This window comes from Nicotiana tabacum, chromosome 6 (genome assembly GCF_000715075.1).
Source record: "Nicotiana tabacum cultivar K326 chromosome 6, ASM71507v2, whole genome shotgun sequence".
NCBI lineage: Eukaryota > Viridiplantae > Streptophyta > Magnoliopsida > Solanales > Solanaceae > Nicotiana > Nicotiana tabacum.
The window spans coordinates 97,458,918-97,482,480 of record NC_134085.1 but is presented as its reverse complement, the minus strand read 5'-3'; the positions used below and the strand labels follow the sequence as shown (position 1 = coordinate 97,482,480).

At 36.8% G+C, this 23,563-nt stretch overlaps 1 protein-coding gene and 1 long non-coding RNA gene across 4 annotated transcripts; one reads left to right on the top strand and one right to left on the bottom strand.

Moving 5' to 3' along the window:
• Positions 1–13,734: 13,734 nt before the first annotated feature.
• Positions 13,735–20,523, top strand: LOC107785291 (phosphoinositide phospholipase C 2). Of its 3 annotated transcripts, none has more exons than XM_075255004.1 (9): positions 13,735–14,197; positions 14,799–14,995; positions 17,479–17,614; positions 17,689–17,859; positions 17,958–18,184; positions 18,691–18,808; positions 19,493–19,645; positions 19,751–19,837; positions 20,049–20,523. In XM_075255004.1, the coding sequence occupies exons 1-9, from the start codon at positions 13,895–13,897 to the stop codon at positions 20,340–20,342; spliced, it is 1,686 nt and encodes a 561-aa protein (XP_075111105.1). In that variant the 5' UTR covers positions 13,735–13,894; the 3' UTR covers positions 20,343–20,523. The 3 variants fall into 3 exon arrangements, with proteins under 3 accessions (XP_075111105.1, XP_016462047.1, XP_016462049.1); XM_016606561.2 differs by having other exon boundaries at positions 17,946–18,184; XM_016606563.2 differs by having other exon boundaries at positions 13,736–14,197; positions 17,961–18,184.
• Positions 16,976–20,701, bottom strand: LOC142181652 (uncharacterized). Its single transcript, XR_012710514.1, has 2 exons — positions 20,533–20,701; positions 16,976–20,417 (listed from the first exon to the last, which is right to left on the bottom strand). It is a non-coding gene; the product is annotated as an uncharacterized LOC142181652 (long non-coding RNA).
• Between the last annotated feature and the right edge of the window lie 2,862 nt (positions 20,702–23,563).

Below are 23,563 nucleotides of genomic sequence, written 5' to 3'. Positions count from 1 at the left end.
GGTACCTAATATAATTGCTTCTATAAAAGTTGAAAGGTACAATTTTAAACTACCTACTACAATTGAACTAGAATAAAAGATAGACACGATCGAACTGGTTCTTCTATGTTGTTCAAGTAGCTTCAGGAGTGCACACATAAATTGCTTGCAAAATTGCCTTCCTCTTTTGCTCTCAATTTAGGTTAACTTCTGCGTTTGTGCATTACCTGTAAAAGAGAACAACACTTACATTTAATAGGTTAGTAATTAGAGTTTGATTGGGACTCAATTGCTGCTCTTCTACCATGGAAGAGTTCATGATGATCTCAAACTCTAACACTATCTTCATCCTAGATTGTGTTCTCTTCATATAAGGAGACTTTCTCCCCTTATCCAATATGCAACCTTTTCGATCAGATCAGGAGATATTGCTGCTTCATCAGTAGGACTTATCTCCTTCACGTGCATCTCACATGTATAGGTTGATAATGACTATTGCTTCACAAGATGGACCCAGTCCATGACTGAGTTCTTTTGTCAATCTTCAAAACTTCACATGTTCTTGGGCCAACAAATTCCCCCTTTTTGATGATGACAAACTTTGTGCTTTTTACTGATTTGGAACCTGTAAGAACTCAGCTTAACCATCAATACTAAACTTAGAAAATTCACTTATCATCAAGGACCAGGTTAATTAGGTTATAAATATCACTTATTTCAGAATATGTAAAGCACAATGTGTCTTCCCCTTTTTGGCATCATCGAAAAGTTTCATACAAAGTGTCATACCCAGATTTTAATAAGTACTCATGTCTACTGGGGCAACTGCAAGTGCAATCATGGTGTAATCATCAGTAATCAAGCAAACATATTTAAACTATCAAGGACGGATTAATCATTGAACAAGAGCAAAACAGTAGTTATCATTGACAGAGATATGTTTCCACCAACAATCCACAAAAAGAAAGAATAACATCCAAACCATGAGCAAAAACAAAAAGATAGAAAAATCCCTAATCTGGGTCACTGAGGCTCTAAACAAGTTCAGGAGACAAAAGCTAGGAGTCCTAAGGCTTGGAGGAATTAGAAGGTTGGGTTTGGGTTTGGAGAAGATTCATCATGTTGTGAAGAATTCCATCATTCTTCTCCTTTTCTTTGGCAAGCTCAGTTCTGACACCATCCCTCTTAGATTCCACTTCAGTCACATGAGCCTTGAGCCTAGCTATTTCAATATCCTTGGTTGTACATTCCTGAACCAGAGTCCTAACTTTGTTGTTGATGGTGCCTTCTGGGATGAACCAGGTTCATTTGGGATGGCATTGACTGCATAGTCACAAGCAAGAAGAGTATTGATGCCAAAGTGATCCTTGCTCGAGGTCATTTCCCATTTCTTCAGAGGCACATTGAGCCTGTCGAGAACTCTGGTTAGAATAAAGCCATAGGGAGTAGCATGAGCCTTGGAGCCATTTATGACCCTGTCTAGCAGCTTGATAATGAAGGCAGGCCAGTTGATTTGCTTTCCTCTCTCCAGGCACTCCATAAGAACTAGATCCATGTAATTTTCAATGTGCCTTCTCTCCTGTCTGGGCAATAAATAAACACTTGTTGACAAATTCAAACAAGACCTTGTGCTTAGGCCTCATTTCATTTTTCTGCACAGCCCTGGCTTCATTCATATCTTTTGAATCACAAACCCTCCTGGTGATTGCAAGAGCAGTTGGGAGGGAGTCTAGGCAGGGCCACCTTTGCCTTGTATAGTCATCAAACCCTTCAGAGGGTATGTCCAGGATCTCTCCCAGTTTCTTTGCATCAAACTGCACTTGAACTCCTTTCACCAGGCTACTAACATTGCCATCCTTAACCGCAGCATTTGCCATAAATTCAATTAGCTCATTTCTGGCTAGCCTACCATTCATCTGAAGGACCATGTTCTTCCGTCCCTGAGCAGCTAAAGCATCCACCAATCTCATCATTCCTGGTTCCACCAGGTCTTTCAGTAGTCTACCCTTTAAAATCTTTCTTTTGCCAAACAGGGCAAGCTTATCCTGTTCCTTCTCAGAATCATTTTCTTCTTCTTCCCCACTCCAATCATCATCTTCAGAAATTTTTGATTGTTTGTTTTTCACTACAGATCTTGTCCTCTTGGCTAGTGTAGGTTCAACAGCCTCAGACACAGAGGAAGACTTCTTGGAGGAAGTCTTGGGCTTTTTGGGCTTGGGGGTAGGAACCTCCACTGATGTACCCCTTTCTTGATGGACCAGTTTCATCTCCTCTTCCTCAACAGCCTCTGAGGATTCTGCAATCGTTCCCTTTCCTTTATCCATTTTCTTTTTCTTACTTTCAGCCAAAGCCCTTTGTAGATCAGCTTCACTCTGTTTCACCCTACTTCTTGTGGCTCTACCCTTTGGCAATGAAAAGGCAGTAGGTGTTGGGGATGAAGCCTTTCTTTTCATGGAAGGCTTAGGAACATTTGGAGCTTCTATTGTAGGAATTCTGCGTTTCTTTGGGTCATAGCTTGCCCTAACCTTTTTCAGCAATTCTGCTAGGGTCTCTTCAGTAGATGAAACAGGTTCATCTCTCTATGTGCTCAGATGAACCAACCCCTCAACAGCTTCCCCAGAACCACTTCCCCCTGATTTTATGCTACTCTCTTCTACCCTTTCTTGTGCAACCCCACAGATAGCAGGCACTAATCCTTTCCCATTTCCCCTCTCTTCACCACATGCACCCTCTCTCTCTCTTTTTCTTTTTTAGAATTTTTTTTACCTCCACTCCTTCGTGACCCTGGTAATTCTACATCCTTAACAGACCCAACCAGAATAAACCTAGTTTCTAGATTTTCAGACATAGAGGAAATTACCTTAGATGGATATTCTTGAGTCTTTTCAGAGTCAGAAGACCCAGGTTCTTCCCCCTCAGTAGCGGATTGATATGATTCAGAATCAGAGCTAGAGTGGGAGTTTTGGGCATGGCTTGCCTTCAACTCTCATTTAATTTCTTCCTCAGAGCCCCAGACGCTACAGTCTTTCAAGCAAGCATTTTCACCCTTCACAGTCTAGGTTTTGGAGATGTACTGGGTGGAGGAGGTGTGGATGAATTTGAGGGAGTTGGTGGTGGAGGAGTTCCAGGATTGTCTTGTGGGTTAGTCATGATCATTGGTATCTTGAGAGAATTTGGGAATTAGAGTTTTGGAGAAGAGGGCAAGTGAAAGTGAAGAAGAATTTTTGATGGTTTGGAATTATGAAGATGGCAGGAGAAATGATGTGTATTTAAAGAGAAATACACATTTAATAGGTAACGGCAGCTTTTAGCAGTGGTCAATTAGAGGTTTAATCAACCTGAAATTCCAGATTTTGAAGGATCGGTTTATCTTCCCTAGATTTTAGGCAAATTTTTCAGTTTAGAGTTCTAGGCAGACGGAACTGGTTCAAAGCTAATGGATAGAATTTTCTAGGAATTAAACAATTATAGGACTTCTGCTCATGATTTAAATATTAATCTTTCTAATTATGCAGAGTATAGAAAACATACCTTAGCTTTCATATGAACCCATACTAATGAACCTGGTTCTTCATTTAGAAGTCTCTTGAACATGCCTCAAATGCCATAATAGAGAAAATTTTGTAAGATATTAGTGAGTCATATAAATACATATCACAGGAGTATACTAATTAAAGTATGAAGCTGAGTAAGAATAAATCTGGATATTTACACAAGTTCAGAATTCCTAGCCAAAAATCTTTTTTTTCATTTTTCAATTTTTTTTTCATTGTGCATTCTGAGCTAGACCTATTAGGTGATCTTAATCATCCCTAATTCCAACCTATTCCTATCAAAGTTTTCTCTACTCAGTGCTTTAGTGAAGATGTCAGTAATTTGTTTATCAGTAGCACAAAATTCTATGGAGATCAATCCTTTCTCATAGTTATCTCTTAAGAAGTGGTGTCTAACATCTATGTGCTTAGTCCTCTTATGATGAACAGGGTTCTTTGTCGTACTTATAGCACTAGTGTTATCATAGAATATAGGAATGCAACCAACTTCAATGCCAAAATCTACCAGCTGCTGTTTGATCCATAGCAATTGAGCACAACAAGAGGCAACAACAACATATTCAGCCTCAATAGTGGATAAGACCACTTGAATTTTGCTTTTTAGTGGCCCATGATACAAGACATGAACCTAGAAAGTGAGCCATACCTAAGGTCCTTTTCCTATCCACAAAGAAACCTGCATAATCAGCATCAACATATCCTACTAGATTGAAATTACTACCTTTAGGATACCAAAGACACAGATCAATGGTGCCTTTCAAATATCTTAGTATCCTCTTGATAGTAGTCAAGTGAGACTCTTTTGGATTAGCCTGAAAGCAAGCACAAAGCCCTAAAGTGAAAACTATGTCAGGTCTGTTGGCAGTAAGTCATATCCCTATACAACTTCTGATCAACTGATGAACCAGGTTCATCTATGTCTAATTTAGTGGCAGTTGCAATGGGGGTGTCTATTTCCTTTGATTCATCCATTTTAAACTTTTTGATCAGCTCTTTTGCATACTTCTGCTGATGGATCATGGTTCCATTTGGGCTTTGTTTAATCTGTAAGCCTAAGAAAATGTTAAGCTCACCCATCATACTCATTTCAAACTCACTCCCCATTAATTTGGCAAAATCCTTACGTAGTTTATCAGTGGTGGCCCCAAAGATTATGTCATCAACATATATTTGTACAACAAGGAGATCCTTACATTTTTCCCTTAAGAATAGGGTAATGTCAATTTACCGCTTTTGTAGCCATGTTCAAGCAGGAATTTGGACAGTCGTTCATACCATGCTCTAGGAGCCTGCTTGAGTCTATAGAGAGCCTTGTCTAATTTGTACACATGCTCAGGACATTCCTTTCTCTCAAACCCTGCAGGTTGTTTCACAAACACTTCTTCTTTCAGGTAGCCATTCAGGAAGGTACTTTTGACATCCATCTAATGGAGAGTAAATTCCATGTGTGCGGCAAAGGCTATGAGGAGTCTTATTGCCGCTTGCAACTGGAGCAAAAGTCTTATCATAATCTATACCCTCCTCTTGGCTGTAACCTTGGACCACCAGTCTTACCCTGTTTCTTGTAACTGTTCCATCTTCATCAAGTTTTTTTCTAAAGACCCATTTTGTGCCAATAACTGACCTGTCCTTGGGTCTTGGAACTAGATGCCAAACTTGACTTCTCTCGAACTGATTGAGTTCATATTGCATTGCATTCATCCAATCTGCATCCTGCAAAGCCTCAACAACATTTTTAGGTTCAATAAGAGATAAGAAGGTATCAAAAGCACACATATTCTTTAATTGTGATCTAGTTTTGACTCCAGATGTTGGATCGGTGATTATGTTCTCAATAGGATGAGAACTTTGATACTTGTGAGGTTTCACAACCAACTGATTTCTAGTAGATGTTTCTCCCATGTTCTGTTGCTGAGGAATAGGGTCATGAACAGGTTCTTTTAGAGGATTAGTTTCAATTCCTCTTTGAGCAGTTCCCCTTGTTAGGTTGCCTGGATAGAAGAACCTGTTCCATCACATGTTCCTTCTTTTGATGCCACTTTAACTTGTGCTGAGACTCCAGTCAAATCCTTTACCAGTCCAATGGCTTCATCTTCATGTTCCTGTTTCTCAGAGAGAATGTTAGTTTCATCAAACACTATATGCACACTTTTTTCTACACACAAAGTTCTTTTATTGAACACTTTATATGCTTTGCTATGTGAAGAATATCCCAAGAATACTCCCTCATCACTTTTGGGATCAAACTTACCTAAGGAATCCTTTCCATTATTGTGCACAAAGCACTTGCATCCAAATGCCCTAAGATGGGATATATTTGGTTTTCTCCCTTTAAGTAACTCATAGGGTGTCTTCTCTACAAGAGGTCTAGTCATGCATCTATTAATAATATAACATGCAGTGTTTACAGCCTCTCCCAGAAGCTGTGGGGCAGTTTACTAGAAAGAAGCATAGTCCTAGCCATGTCCTCAAGAGTCCTATTCTTTCTTTCAACTACTCCATTTTGTTGAGGAGTCCTAGGGGCAGAGAAGTTATGATCTATACCATGCTCATCACAAAATTCAGCAAACTAGCATTTTCAAATTCAGTTCCATGATCAGACCATTAGGCTGCAAGTTGATTACCTAATTGTTTCTGAGTTTTTCTAACAAAAGCAGTAAACAAGTCAAATACTTCATTTTTAGATGTTAAAAATAGTACCCAGGTAAATCTAGAATAATCATACCATCACATATTTCTTTCCACCTCTGCTCAAGGTTCTCATTGGACCACAGAGATCCATATGGACCAGTTCCAACGTCTTGGTTGTGCTTACCATTTTCTTGCTTTTTAAGGATGATCTTACCTGCTTCCCCCTTGCACAGGCCTCACAAACTTTATCTTTCTTGAACTTGACGTTAGGTAGCCCTTTACCAAGTCCTTCAAGACTAATTTGTTGAGCTAATTTAGACTAGCATGACCAAGTTTTTTTTGCCACAAGAGGGGATCATTATCCAACACATTTAGGTAGGTGAGTTCATTTTCTGAAAGAGTAGACAAATCTACAATGTAAATATTGTTAACTCTTTTCCTACAAAATAATCTTGTCAGTGGTAAGGTTAATCACAAAACATTGGTAGAGGTGAAAACTACAAGGTTACCTCTGTCACACGGCTGTGACACACTGATCAGGCTGTATTTCAAGCCATCTATCAAGTAGACATTCTCAGTAGAGTGTGAGTCTGTCTTACCTACCTTTCCAACCCCAATAATCTCACCTTTCTTTCCATTTCCAAAGGAGACATTACCTCCCTTTAAGTCCTCAAGTGAAAGGAACTGGTTCTTACTTCCAGTCATATGTTTTGAGCCACTATCTATGTACCATATTTGGCTACTTCCCTTCACTTGGACCTGCAAAAAGAAATCAAGGGTTAGTCTTAGGAATCCAAACTAGTTTGGGTCCCTTTCTATAGGCAAAGGGGTAAATCAAATTCCTTTTAGCCCACTCAGGCAGCCTATTTTTCTCTTGAACAAAAGCTTTGTTCTTTTGACTGGCCTTTTCTTTTGCATTACATTCATTTTTGTAATGGCTAGTCTTGCCACAGTGTGTGCAGATTTTGTTATCAGAAAGAGTGAGGTACTTGCTTTTAGGATCCCACTTAGGTGCTTGAGTCCCATAGCCAAGTCCTCTTTTGTTGCTACTGTGATGTGTTTGTATCCAGGAAAGTGCATCAGAAGCCTTGTTCCATTTGCAAGTTCTGTCTAGTTCATGTTTTACCTTCCCTAGATCTTCTTTTAAGACTTTTATCTGCTCATCCTTCCTGTACAACTCATCCTTCATTTTTCCTAAGTTTTCTTCTAGGATGAGATGTGTGTGATCAGCTTTCTTCTTACCTGTTCCTAATTTCAGTTTTAAGTTCTCAGGCCTAAGTTCTAAGACACTGGTGTCAAGTTCAAGAACCTGGTTCTTCAACTCATCATTTTTATTATCACTCTCATTAGCCCTAGATTCTAGATTTTTGCACTTGGCTTTTAAGATAACACATTCCCTAGACAGATCTTCCTTCTTATTGTTAATTATCTCAGACTCATCAATGAAGTCTAGCAATAGTTCAGATAACCTTTCTTTAGACAAGAATTTAATCTTGTCTTTGAGATGAAGGACACTTACCTCTTGTTCATCATCTGATTCTCCGATGGCCATAAGTGTTTGTTCATCTCCAACTTCATCCTCTGAGTCCTCATATGATGTTTCTCCCCAAGCAGAAACCATAGCCTTTGTTGATCCTTTGTTCCTTTTGGGTTGAACCTGTTCCTTCTTCCTGTTCCTTCGTTCAGCCCTTTCCTTCTTCCACTCAATTTCCCATTGAGGACAGTTCTTGATCATGTGATCAGTCTTACCACATTTGTAGCAATCCTCGTTGGTCTGTTTCTCAGGAACCCTTGGTTTGTTGAAGGTTGTACCTCTTGAAAAACCCTTTCCTCTCATCAGGTACTTTTTGAAATCTCTTGTGATCATGGCCATTTCATCATCCTCCAGATCTGCACCTTCAACTATTCTGAGAGCCAGACTTCTTTCCTTCTTAGGTGTATCCATTTTCATGGTTTGCTTTCTCAGTTCATAGGTAGTGAGGTTTCCAATCAGTTCGTCTAGCTTGAGGGTAGAAATGTTCTTTGATTTCTAAATAGCAGTGATTTTGCTTTCCCAAGTTACTGGTAAGACTCTTGTCAAGATTTTCTCAACCTTGTCTTCTTCAAGGATAATTAAGAGATTTATGTTCATTTGTTAGTGTTGTGAACCTTGTGTACATCTCCTGGATAGATTCTCCTTCCTTCATACTGAAATTCTCGTATTGAGAATATAGCAGTGTTCCTCTTGATCTCTTTACTTGAGGAGTTCCTTCATGAGCCACTTGTAAAGTGTCCCATATTTCCTTTGCAGTGGTACAGCTTTGAATCCTGTTGTACTCATCTGGACCCAGTCCACACACAAGTCATTTCTTGGCCTTGGCATTATTTTCCCATTTCTTCAAGTCTTCAACAGTGCAGTCAGCTCTTGTCTTTGGCACATCCACTCTTTCAGCATTCTTCTTTGTGGTTGCCAGAGGACCATTAGTGACTATGTCCTAGAGTTCATAGTCTTCTCCTATGATATGATCTCTCATCTTATTCTTCCATCAAGAATAGTAATGACCATTAAAGAGTGGAGGCCTAACAGTGGATTGCCCTTCCCAGTTTCCAGGTGGTGCACTCATTTTGATCTTTTCCTAAGGTGTTAGCCTCTTCAAGGATAACCCGCTCTGATACCAATTGATGTTTTAAGCGTCAATACCACACAAGAGGGGGTAATTTGTATGGTACCCAATTTTCGCTTAACTGAACTATAAAAGAACCTGGTTCTTCTAGGTGTTCCAAATACTACTGTTTGCGGAATAATAAATACAAAAAATAAAGAACACAAAGATTTTTATATGGAAAACACCTGGCTCAAAAGGTGAAAAAACCATAACCTACTACTCAGTAGGATTTTCCCAAACTTTCGCTAAAATCACTGAGCCAAAACAGCATTTACAAAAACTCTTTGTAAACCTAAGGATTAACTTTAATCTCGTTATGGCACACAGCCTCAACTGTTGCGACAACTTCAAGTTAGCTATAACTTGAACACTCTAGGTACCTAATACAATTGCTTCTATGAAAGCTGAAAGGTACAATTTAAACCACCTACTACAATTGAACTAGAATAAAAGATAGACACGATCGAGCTGGTTCTTCTATCTTGTTCAAGTAGTTTCAGGAGTGCAAACATAAATTGCTTGCAAAATTGCCTTGCTCTTTTTCTCTCAATTTAGTTTAACTTTTGTGTATGTGCATTACCTGTAAAATAGAACAACACTTACATTTAATAGGTTAGTAATCATAGTTTGATTGGGACTCAATTGCTGCTCTTCTATCGTGGAAGAGTTCATGATGATCTTAAACTCTAACACTATCTTTATCCTAGATTGTGTTCTCCTTATATAAGGAGACTTTCTCCCCATATCTAATATTCAACATTTTCGATCAGATCAGGAGATATTGCTGCTTGATCAGTAGGACTTATCTCCTTCATATGCATCTCACATATATAGGTTGATCATGACTGTTGTTTCACAAGATGGACCTGGTCCATGACTGAGTTCTTTTGTCAATCTTCAAAACTTCACTTGTTCTTGGGCCAACAGGTATTTTTGTCCAGAAAATTTGGCCTAGTATAAATACTTTCTTTTCACATTTTAGGGTATCTTTTGTAATCTGTTAGACTCCAGAGCACGTGAGCGGCTGTTTTGTTCTATTTTGAGTAATTTGTAGCTACTTTAACACCAAGTCTTCATTATCTTAGTTTGTAATTAAATATATGGGTTATTCTTGATCTATTTCTCTGTTAGTTACGGAAGTACTACGCTTCTCAGGGCCCTCTGCGTCAGAGCGACCCTGCCGGGGCGATCCTCACCCGGAGTTCAAGTTCGATCCATTAGGTTCTTTTTTTTCAGAAAAGAAACGATCTTCTATTATTATGAGTAGCTAGACCCATTAGCTAGGGTTGTGGCTCAACCCTAGTGTGGGTATTTGATGGGTCTATTGTTTTAATGTTTAGATGTTTATGGGTGTTTGATATTTGGACTGATTTATGTTTTCCATGTTGAAATAGTGGTTGCAAACACTAATTTGTGCCTATTTGACTTGGACTCTTCTTGAGAAAGAGAGCTTGAGTCTAGGAAAATCAGTCTAACAAGGAATTAGGGCGTAATTAAGAGATTTATAGCCCCAATTTAAAGGGTTAAAACTAGAGATAGCAATACCCGACTTGAGCCTATATTGCTTGCATAATTTTGACACCCAATTGGTCTTGAGAAAGTCAATTAGGGCAAAGTCACTCAAGCTACCGAGAGGTATAGAGTGAGTAGTTCTGTGCATTGGCTATATTTCAATCCCCAACATAACATCTTTGTCTTAGACTTTAGATCCCGTTAAGTATTCACCTAGGAGAAAGTCACTTCCCTAATGCCTCGTTAATCATTTAGAAAACCTTACAAGCATTCACTCTTAGCTTAATTTAGTATCTTATTAGTATAAAAATTAGAATTAACAACTGAACAACTATGATTGGAAGTGCAATTAAGAGAACTATGCACTACTAGTTTAGATAGGAATCCAATTCCCACTTCTAGCTCCCTGTGGATTCGATCCCGACCATCTCGGGTAAAAGCTGCTTCGACCACTTTTGACACTTTGTAGTGGTGTAGGGTTGGCACCAATCAGTACATGTTGTGCACATCCACCTAGGTCACGGTAAGATATTCCATCAAATTTTATTTTAACTACCTGGAAGCTACTGAGCTTCGTTCGTTCAATCCTTGAGTGAAGGCTTGTACTGGCCAATCATCGGAGATCAGTGGTAATTCCATTCTCTCCATCTAAAAAAGAGATACGAATTCCCTTAGCATCTCGTTCTCTCTCTGTTTGATTTTGAAGACATCGAACTTCCTGGTGGCGACCTTAATGGCACCAGCGTGTGCCCTCACAAAAGAATCTGCCAACATGTAAATGAATCTATCTTATTTGGAGGTAGGTTATGTTACCACATCATTGCCCCTTTCGATAGCGTTTCTCCAAATTTCTTCAACAAGACAGACTTTATCTCGTCGTCTTTTAAGTCATTTCCTTTTATAGCACAAGTATAGGCGGTGATGTGCTCATTGGGATCCATGGTCCCGTTATATTTCGGGACGTCGGGCACTCTGAATTTCTTCGGGATGGGCTTCGGAGCCGCAGTCGGTGGGAATGGTTTTTATATGAACTTCTTTGAATGTACGCCCTTCAGAATTGGGGGCGCTCCCGGGATCTGATCGACCCTTGAGTTATAAGTCTCCACCCTTTTATCATTATTTTCTATCTTCTTTTCTCCCGATTCAATTCTTTTGGTAAGGTCCTCGAGCATCTTCATAATAGGGGGTATGTCGCCAACCCGTTATTGCTCGATCTCTCTGGTACCTGCTTGACTCGAGGAGCCATTTTCGGTGCTACTGTGCTTGGGGTTTTTTGGTGGCTTTGTAGCTGAGCAATAGCCACTTGTTGTGCTTACAATATTTCAAAAATGACTTGAAGACTAATGTCTCTTTCCTCACCGCGCACACTTCCGTCGGTAGGAGAGCTTACATCGACATGCACAGCATTCCGCGAGTTCGTGTCGATGGGGATTCGTGTTGATGCCTCCCCTGGGTTTTGCGGTGGTATACCGGAATCTGCTGGTTCTACTCCTGGGTTTTGCGGTGGTAAACCGGCGTCTGCATCGTTTTCTCCCTGAAGTCCAATACCGGTTTTTTCACATGCATTCGCGGAGTTAGACATGTTTGACTTGAAATCATAGATTCTTGGATAAGAAAAAATGTGAAGAATAACTTTTGTTTTCAGAAAACTAGCACCAAAATAATTACTATTATTCTTTGCCCCATGGTGGGCGCCAAACCGTTTACCTTATAAAGGGTAACTATAATTATATTTGATTTTGTGGTTCTAAAAATACGTGATCTATTTTAATACTAGCTGTTAGGCAATAGATGCTAAGTGTGAGCAGGGGTGTTCGCGGTTCGGTTTGATCGGTTTTTGATAAAAACTAAAACCAAACCAATTTAATCGGTTTTTAAAATTTTAAAACCAAAACCAAACCAAATTAAATATAAATCATTGGTTTAGTTCAGTTTGGTTCGGTTTTTCGGTTCGTAGTAAGCTAATAATAAGTCGATAATAGTGAAACAACACTAGACAATAATCTGAAAATAATTTGCTAAATTTATACTTTTTTATATATTTCTTTCGGAATTGAAAGTTTATTTACCTCTTTATATGAAAAAAATGAACAAAAAAATAACTAAAAGTTTGCTTTCTCAAGCTTTAGCTATTGTACTCCTGCAATTTGAGTTTGCTTTCTTTATTCTTATGGTAGGATTTTTTTTAACTCTTCTGTTAGGCAAAAGTATGTGCGGAGGGTTAGAGAATTAAAGTCTCTTAAGGAAAAAAAATTGGTTGATTCCTATTATTTTGGGCTTAGGCAATCTTTTAAAATATAAGTAGGATAAACTAAAATTCAAAATAACAATTAAATTGCATAAAATATTTAAAATTATTTAGAAAAAGATATTATATTGTATATAAATAATTATTAAATTTTGTATATAATTAATCAGTTTGGTTCGGTTTAATTTTCGGGTTTTTTATAGTAGAACCAAAACCAAACCAAATATTATCGATTTTTAAAATTTAAAACCAAAACCAATCCAAATCAAAAAAAATATCGGTTTGGTTTGGTTTTCGGTTTGGATCGGTTATTCGTCAAACCGTGAACAACACTAAGTGTGAGTAAAGAAAATAAGAAATGCAAATCAATAGGGTTACAAGGCTGGGCCTCGAGGTCTAGATGAGGCTAATGGTAATGAGCAATTGATGAGAATCAATGATAATGAGGGCCTTAAAGATGGCTTTTTGCGGTTAATGATGAGCAATAAATGAAGAATAATAAATAAACAATGAATGAACAATGAAAGAATAAACAATAAATGTGAAGAACAATAGTGTTAGTAAAGAGCAGAGAATGTTGTATTCAATATGTTGTGTAATAATTTGAATCCCCTTACAAGATGACAAGGGTTCCCTTTATATATGAGGAGGAATCCCAACATAGTACATGTCTAATAAATGCCGAAGAAATTCTACTCGTACAACTGTATAACGGCTCAGTACGGATTTGTACTATTCTTGCAGACCTGATCAACTCTAACCACGTGTATTTGGGAATTTTCCCGTCTTTCCATGATGATCATCGATTGTACTGCTCCGAGGTCGACCATAATGAGCCTTCGATGTGCTCCCTCGAGGGACGCACCTCGGGGTCACACCTCACGCTCTAATTCGGGCTTCTTCGAGGTTAGGCGTGGAGCGGCATAATAGCTCCAAAGTTGAACTCCCCAATTTTGACAGTATACAATCATAAGCCAATAAAAATAGCACACTAGGCTCCTAACAAATACGAAGAAAGCACGGAGCATATGCAACTTATAGTCGGCAATTGGCATATGGTGTGTTGTGTAGGATCGATAAGTTGCCTAATTATGTTAAATGGTCGGTCGCCTTATTTTTATGACACGTTTAAAAGTTCAACCCCAATTCATTTTCTTTTTTCAACTCCTCACTCCCATATTAGATATTTTTTAATAATATAAAACACTCACGCATAACGAAAAGTTTGTTAAAAAAGAAGTCTCACGACGATCGGATCGTTCTTGTCTGCCTTTCAAAAACCGTTGCATTGAAAATCTGGAATTCATTTTCCCTTTCACTTAACAATGTCGAAACAGACGTACAAAGTCGGTTTCTTTTTCCGTCGGCAGTTTACAATGACCGCCGCCGAGGCTCCGGCGGACGTGAAGAACACATTCAACCATTATTCCGACGGTGCCAGAGTCATGAACGCCGACAACTTTCATCGGTTCTTAATTGAAGTTCAGAAGGAGAAAAATGTAACCTTAGACGACGCTCAGGCGATAATCAATAAGCACGGCGACCCTAAGCACACAGGCCTCCAGCTCGATGCTTTCTTCAAGTATCTCTTTTCTGATATTAATCCTCCTCTCGATCCTAAACTCGGGGTACTAATTTAATTTTGTGAGGTTTAGTGTTTAATTTGGAATATATTTTGCACCAAAAATGAGAGTAAAAGTCAGCTTTCTTTTCGAATGTTCTAATTTCAATCAAATAGTTAGACTTTGTGATCAACATTTAATATCGAAAAATATCATTTCTATACCATGTCCTATCAAATACTGAAAGATGATCCAGGAAACGATTGTATAAGGGAAAACATCTCCGCCATACCAACCACACCTGACTCAATTATTTATATATCACTTAATATTTGACACCATTCTATTTCTGTACAACTTTCGTAACTTTCTAGAATTCAAAATTTTATTTCACTGCTCAAATTTTAGACTTTTGATCTGATGTTTCTTTTTTCTTCTAATATTGGCTAGTAGTTCTTGTTGTTTTAGTAGTGTTACTTATTTAATGTGTATGTTAAATTAATATGAACTCTTAGTACAGTGAAACACTATCATATAGTACATGAGTATGGCGGGGTAATATATCAGAAGTTTCATGTATATTTAATGTCATTCTTCATAAAGTAGTATATTAGATGTATTCTTAATGAATTTACTAATGGAGTAATGGATCTTTTTTGGATTCCAGATTCACCATGATATGACTGCACCTTTGTCTCATTACTACATATACACAGGCCATAATTCTTATCTAACTGGGAATCAACTGAGTAGTGATTGCAGTGATGTCCCCATAATACAAGCTCTACAGAGAGGTGTCAGAGTAATTGAATTGGATATTTGGCCAAATTCAGATGAAGATGATGTAGAGGTTTTACATGGAAGGTATGTGCATTAATGTATGAATGTTCTAGTTTATTTGTGGAATCTATGGACCTTAGCTTTGTATATGTTCAGTTGAGTTTATGGTTGCCATATGATCTGTCAAATGAATATATTCTCAAGCGAATTGGCTAATTCGTGGATATTTCTTAGTGACAAACCAAGAGGTAGACTCTTAAATTTTGAAGAAGCTATAAGCACTTCATTCATTTTCACTTTATTTGGCCGGTTCTTAACTGAAGCCCGATAAACAAGGTTATGCTTTTGCGCATAATTTACATGCATATCTACTTTTTGTTGTTTCAGCCCGGTGCACAAACCAAATGTTTATATAACTGAAGCCATTAATAAGCTTATGCATTTTTACATATATCCACGTGTAGACCTGTACTAAGTACTAAACCAAGAGCACTGCAACTGTCACAACTGATTAGTGCAAGTTTACGGCTAGCAGGAATATGAACAAGTTCTACTAACAAACTCCACATTATGAGTGTGCTAATGCTTTTGGAAGGCTACATGTTACAGTCTTGTGCAGTGGGCTTTAGGCGTCTTGTTTCTTTTGTCAATGAACTACTTCTTTTCATTTTTAAATTTTTGGGAGGAAATTTGCATTTTATGTTCCTATACCATGAGAGTTCCAGATCGTGATATTACTAAGATACTAAATTTCACCATTAGCTAGTTAGATGAAGATGAGGAAATCATTTCAGAAGGGAAGCGTTGGCAGATTATTAAATGAATGGAAGTGCTCCTCTATAAGTACAGTTTAAGCTTTTAGATGAGGCGGTTCATTCAATTTAACTGAAATTAACTGAAAGTGCCTACAGTGACCATCTCGTAGGCACCTGTTTAGACTGTACAACACCCTAGGAAAAAGGGACCTGCAGTTATGACCAGACTGAAGCTGCTTGGCTTGTGTTAACTGGACATCCTACAATCAGTACAAGAAATTTCTGAAGATAAATAAGTCAGAGATGCAGTGTCCATTCAAATACGCAATGAACAGATAATAACATGGAAAATCTCTTTTTTCTTTTTGAGAAATAATGACATGGAAAATCTCATATAATGTTTACATCTAAGTTAAATGGTGAAAAACAAGTCTACTTAAGTTCATCTTCAATCTGGTGTGGGGGAAATGTTCATTAATTGTCTGTTACACGTGGTGTGGATGGTAGGCATCATCTTGCATCCATCACCAGCAAGGCTGTTGGGGAGGCCAAAAGGGGTTACTATGTTAACAAACAGGCATTAGGAGATCAGGGCAGTAGATTGGTCGCGAAGCAAAGTGGAAGGAGAAGCATTTCATTTTTTGTCACATGGTGCAATATAAATGGATGATTACAGGATGATCCTGGACGCACTTCCCGTTTAAGATTTTCTTAAAGATTTCGTCATGATTATTGCTCGAGAAGAGTTGAAATATTAAGCTTTCTGCAGAAATGTCAAACAACAACATTCACAATTACATGCTTGATCCTAAGTTACTTGAAAGCTAGAGAAATGACAAGTTTTTTCTCTTATGACTCATAAGATAAAATAAAGTACTCCAATAGACTAATCAAAGCTGTGAATTTATGAATTTAAGAGCAACATGAGCTTTCCCTAATTGTAAAAGAGAATTATGCCTGCCTCTTTTGTGAAAGCGAACTACCAAACTGAGCAAAATACCAAACCGTGTGATCCAGGATGAAAATTTCTAGTTAAGTGCTAGGTCAGTCATCACAGCAGAATTCAAGAATGTGATTTAACAAAAGAGTGGTTCTTATCATACACGAACAATCTTTTATGATCTAAAAGAGAAAAGGAATAACTCCTGGGTTACCTTAATGCTTGAAATTTCAGTGAAATATGCCTTTCACCTCAAGTTTGAATTCAGAGACTGCTGCACTAGTAAAAACTTTTCTTTTATGTAACAATGTTATGATTGAATTAACACAAGAAAATTAAAAATTAGAAAGAGAGAAGAAGATAGAGATAGAAATAATAGAATCTAATAGAAGAAACAACTAGTCGACCCAAGTAATATATACTTGAACCTGCTAATTGCAATTTATTTACAACAAATCAATCCAATGGGGAAGAGAAATTGAACTCATACATGAATATTGACTAGAAGAATCCAAGGGAGGTTCAATTGAAGAGGTAAGGGATATTCCCACAAAGGGAGGCTCTCTCAGGAGAGTTCTTCATCAACAATTCATAAACCCAAAGGAGTCTATTTATTCTCTTGAGCCTTGGCCCTCCTCCTCATGTACATCCATTCTAGCATATATGGACCTTGAAGTCTTCTTTCCTTGCTCTTCTATAGCATCCCAAGCTCTTGATGGTTGGATGGAGGATTCCAAGCCCATGATAGCCACCATAGGTGCTATCATAATGAAGTCTTGGGTCTTCAAACGTTTGAATCTTGATATTGAGTTCCCCTTATAGTGCTTGTACTTTTTCATGCTGTAGTTTTGAGTGTTAGCTTTTTCACATAGGACACTGACCACTCCAGTGGCACTCATCAAATGCTTGAGGTCTATTAAGGAGCATGCTTTTTCTGCTTCTGAGTATCCTGTTGTAATAACACTTGAAGATCATCTAACTCCAGATCTTCAGGCAAAAGTAGCTGAGGTGCGTATGTGCATTTTCTGGATATGATTACCGCCTTCTTTGATCATAATAATGTTTTTGTGACTACATACTAGATGATCACTCAAACATTTGGAGACATGCTGTTTTCTCCTTCAGAGTGTTTGAAGGAACTTCCTTCTCCAGAATCACTGAAAAAACGTATTATGATATCAACTAAGCCACCGAAAGAATACTTACAAGCCAAGGAAGTCAAGGAAAAAGATGCCTCAAAGAAAGGAGCGGAGGTGCAATAAATGCTCTAATTATTAAGCCTCTATTATTGAGCATGTCCATTTTTTAACCGACTTCTTTGTTTGCCCTATTCTAACAGACTTCTTCCCAGCAGGATGATTCTGATGAAGGAGAAGATGATGAAGATGATGAAGGAGATCCAAAGTCAGAGAAGAATGTAGCTTCAGAATACAAGCGTTTAATTGCCATTCATGCTGGAAAGGGGAAAGGAGGACTATCTGATTGGCTGAGGGTTGACCCCAACAACGTAAGACGGCTTAGTCTCAGTGAACCAGCACTTGAAAAGGCTGTAGATACTCATAGCAAAGAGATTATCAGGTATAACTCTGTATTCATCCATCCGAAAGTTCCTCTGTTATTTGTGATGTTATTGATCCATATGCATGTAGCTATAACATCTCAATGGCAGATTGGAAGTTGAATAATTAATGTAGCTCCTCGAGTTTATGTCCACCTCTTAAATTTGCTCCCATTTTTTATTTCCTTTTTGTATGATCAATTGAAAGAATTAAGATGACCGAGTTCAGCATATCTTATACTTCAAAATCTTGGGTTATACATTCAAAATCTTGGGTTACATCAGAAATGATTTGTTATACTGTATCATATACTAGTTGATTGTCAATGTTACCTGTACATGCATGTGAAGGTTTCGGCAATTTACTTATACCATGTATATGTAACTTACCAACTGTCATAGCTGGAGATAACTTTGTAATTAATTGTCTAAGAAATTTACCCATAGCATTTGTAACTTGCCAACTGTACATATCTGTAGGGACATTTTAATTAATTGTCTGTATTCCCATGATGTTTCTTTTTAGGTTCACGCAGAAAAATTTGCTGAGAGTATACCCAAAGGGAATACGTGTTGACTCGTCCAATTATGATCCTTTTGTTGGGTGGACGCATGGAGCTCAAATGGTAGCATTTAATATGCAGGTTGGTCTTCTGTCTCCGATCCTGTAGAAAACAAACTAGAACTGGGTATTATGAAGCTAGATTGAAAGAATAAATTCTCGTGTGATTTTAGTTCTCCTCTCCTTGGTTTATCTTTGCTGGTATTACATTAATATAGATTCCAAACATGGCTTTTTCCTTCTTGAAGATTATTTTCCTATTATCTCGATGCAACATTTGATTCTCAGAGGAAAGCGGTAGTATTGATCCTTCCTTGTTTTTTCCGAAGTGTAATAATATTATAATAACTACGTATAATTTTATTTTTTTAGTCGTTTTATTTCTTACCAGTAATTCAAATATCTATGTTGTGTGGATCTAGAACTTAGACGTTGTGGGTATTGATTGAGAGAGTAGGTCCTCCAATGTATGTGTAACTTTATATGTACTTGTTTTTCGTACATATATGTAAGCTTTGACCACGAAGCACTAGGTTTTACTGAACTTGCAAACCCATTATTGAATCTGCCACTCTCTCCATCCTTCTAATGTTTTAGCCGATTAAAGAAATCTTTGATTAAAATTCTTTGGATTACGTTGAAGTGTTTAATTCCTGTAACACATGAATTATGACCTGATTGGTGTTGTCATTCATCCTCTATTCCATTTAGTAATTACTTACCAAATTTCCGAAGAAATAGGTACTGAATAAGTGTCCTGCGGCAGGGTTATGGAAGATCACTTTGGTTGATGCATGGTATGTTCAGGGCTAATGGTGGCTGTGGATATGTTAAGAAACCTGATTTACTATTGACAGCTGGTCCCAACAATGAGGTCTTCGATCCTACAAAAAAACTGCCTGTCAAAACTACACTAAAGGTACATGGGGAATGGTAATTTGCTAGTTGACTTTGTAGGATAGCGTTGTTGTTGCTCATGTTCCATTGTTCTTGAAACTGATCTAACCCTTCTTGCATTAAGCAGGTGACTGTATATATGGGTGATGGGTGGGACAAGGACTTTGATCAGACACACTTTGATACGTATTCACCTCCAGATTTCTATGCAAAGGTAGATTAATATGTTATCCTTCAATATACTTTGTCGTCTTTTTGTATTGCATTAATTGTTTTCAGTTTGTTTGGGGAAAACGGGAAAAGTAAAAAGATTAAAAGGAAGTAGCTTTCCAATTTTTTTTCTCGAAATTTCTGTTCTACTATTGTGTTTCAAGTGGGACTGTAATAGGAAAATATGAAGGGTTAAGATGTAAAACTATGTGCAGGTAGGAATTGCTGGAGTTCCTGCTGATGCCATAAAGAAGAAAACAAAGACAATGGACGACAATTGGATACCAACCTGGGATGAACAGTTTGAATTTCCACTAACAGTACCTGAATTGGCTCTACTTCGCATTAAAGTTCTTGATTATAATAGGTCCGACAAGGATGAGTTCGCTGGGCAAACATGTCTACCTGTGCCAGAGCTGCGACAAGGTATCCGAGCAGTCCCACTCTTCGATCGGAAGGGAGAGAAGTACAGTTCTGTGAAGCTTTTCATGCGTTTCGAATTTATTTAACTTTGAACCATTGTAGTTCTTGACATGGGAGCTTCGCAAGTTTCTTCTCTGTGATGTATGGCAAATTCTGTAAAACTATATGCACCCATATTCAACAGTAATATATTTATTTATCTACAATAAGACCACACACAAATAAAGAATTTCGAGTTATGGTTGAGAAATATTTTGCCTTTAACTATGTCGGTACCTGAATTTGTTGTGATCAATGTTTAAACTTGAGCTGGAATTCCATAATACACCATGTATCATGCTCTCCCAATTTGGATAACTCCATAGAAGATAAGGTAGAAATGGCACTACGTAGCCACTTTGAGCACTCCTATATCCAGTTTTTAAAACTATTTAAAGCTTAGCCAGTTTTGATGAACTTCAAACTACACATTGCTTACCACATGGTGAACTGTAAATACCGAAATTATATTATATTATAAGTGTGAAGGTCTAAAGTGAAAGTTAAAAAACCTAAATGACCCTATAAATAAAATTAAGGGACTATAATACCCTCAAGAAAATTAATAAATTCCTCCTCCTTAAAATAGTATGAAGAGTTGCATTAGATAATAAATGTAGACTAACTCAATTAATAAACGTGTGAAAGGAAAGCTCAAGAAAAGTCGACTAGGAATAACTAAATATGCCTTCAACCTCAAGGAAGAAAAACTTAAAAGCATTTCATAATAAATAATAAATAATACTCCACAATAACCATTATAATAGTACTTTAAATGATGTGAGTTTAGAATAAATAAATAACATGTCATTACAATTTTAGCATTTATTTTGGTTAAAAAAATATGTCAATTTAACGCTATCGACCTACGAACATCAATAATTTTAACTCTATGTCCTTGTCATGACAGAGCAACCTTAATGAATAAAAGGAACATACGCCAGGACTATTGGCTATAAGGAGCTATTAGGTGGAACACGGTTTATTACATTTTGTACCTCATAAAATTAAAAAATAAGTAAAAAATTATATGTAGTCTAATTATATTTTGATTCTTCATTTTTTGTAGATTCAAACGATATCCAATCATCTTGACCCCCAACAAACAAGTCAAGATATGACAGTTCATATTAATCTTCACAGAATTTGTACTTTATTTCTTCAAGCATAATTATTTAGTCAAAACAAAATTGTTGACTATATGATTCGGCATACACTTGCAACGTATGTGTCGAAAAATTAGTCTTATATTAATAAGGACAAATTTGTTTACAAAACTGGAAATAAAATTAAGAAATTTAATCTGTACTTTTGGCAAAAAGGAGTGCCTTCTTCAGTGCTGGGTTTGCATTAACAAGCATTGTAGCTATGAGCATGGAGATCGAAAGAGCAAGTGAAGCACATTCACTTGACTATATGTTCATAGTTATAAATTATTAATGTAATTTCATATCTAAAAAAAATAAGATTTTAAAATAAAATATGAATAATGATATCCGATCCTCGCATATTTTCTAACAAATCTTGTAAGAAAAAGAAATTATGAAAAAGAAAAGAAAGAGGCTAAAAGACATGAGAATGAAGCAAAGCCACAGTTGCACACATCATTTTCATATTCGCAAATGTGGAATACACGTATAGAAATTGTGGAAAGAGACAACTAGAGATGAAAAGGAGCATAACTGCATATGTGGAATCTATATAGTCACATTTGCATACATGGAACCTACGTTTGCAAGTCTAACCCATGAAGTCACGAATGGAAGCAAAAGAGCTATAGATGCATGTGGAATCTATATACACAAATGTCACATTTGCATACATGGAACCTACATTTGCAAGACTAACTCATGAAGTCAAGAGTGAAGTAAAAGTATCATAGTTGCATATATGGAATCTACGTACACAAAGGTCACTTCGCATACATAGATTTCACATTCGCAAAAGTGGAACATGACAAAAGCTACTCATCTTTTCCCATAAATAGCAAGCTCTCTTTTTATAATGATCATCCAATCTTTTGCAAGACACAAGAACTAGTTTCGGTCTCTTTCTTTTCCTTCCTTGTAGTAAAAATATTTACTTAGTCTTTTAAATATTTCTAGTCTTCCAAAAATCCTTTATAGCTTTTCTTACTCCATAATAAAGTAATTTCTTTTTGTTGGGATAGTTGATGAAGCTTGAAATATTTTATAATACTATCTCGGTTTTTTTATATCCTTGGCTTGAAACTTTTTATTTACATTTCATACCGTGCTGGAATGATGATTTTTAATTAATCTATTATCACGTCTACATATTTTATCTCTAAGTTATTCTTATATTAATTTTGTAATTCTCGCGTAGCAAAATTAATACATAATAACTAATGAATAAAATAGTAGAGTAGAAGTAATTTTTAATAAACTATTATTTCAAGTATGTAATCTTGGTTGCCTCAGTTTTAATTCTCACGGAGGTATTGTTGTAGGCAAGATTATTGATCTTTAGTAAAAATATTCTCACAAAGTTTTTACTATCTTTTAGCACAATTCAAGCAAGAAAAATATTACGGTTTAATCATCACTAGTCTTAAATTGATTAATTAACATAACCTCACGGACTGTTATTAATTACTTATTTCTTAGTGGGAAAAATATAATTATATTAGAAATAAATAATCATTTTTAAAAAAAATGAATGTACAAATTGAGATTTTATTGTAGTAATATTATCAAGTGAATTCAATGATTCCCAGTTTTTTTAAATTAAAAATCTTCGTTTGTTTTGTTTAAGTAATTAACAAGTGTTAAACCTCACTCATTTTTCACCATTTTGAATCTCTCAAATAGAAGTTAAAATATTTCAAGTCTGTAGCATAGATTATCCCATCTCTGTGGGATATCATAAATTATACTAAAATTTGACAGAGTACGAACAAAAAATTCCTATACACATTAGCCTCGTCATATGTCTGCATATGTCGCAAGCTCCTCCTGAATGGACGAAGCTGTTGTAGCAATATGCCAATTTCAACCTCTGAAGTTAGAGGGTGTTTGGATGGGCTTTTAAGCTGGTCAAATCAACTTTAAGTTATTTTTAGCTTTTTTAAATATTTGAGAAGGCAAAAAGTGCTTAAAATAAGTTAAAAACTGTTTAAAATAAGCCAAAAACAATAAGCTGAGCAACACCAACTTATTGCTTTTTGGCTTAAAAGCCATTTTCGCTGAAAAACCATTTTTTTAAGTCAATCTAAACGGACTCTTAGACTTGACGGGTTCACAACTTC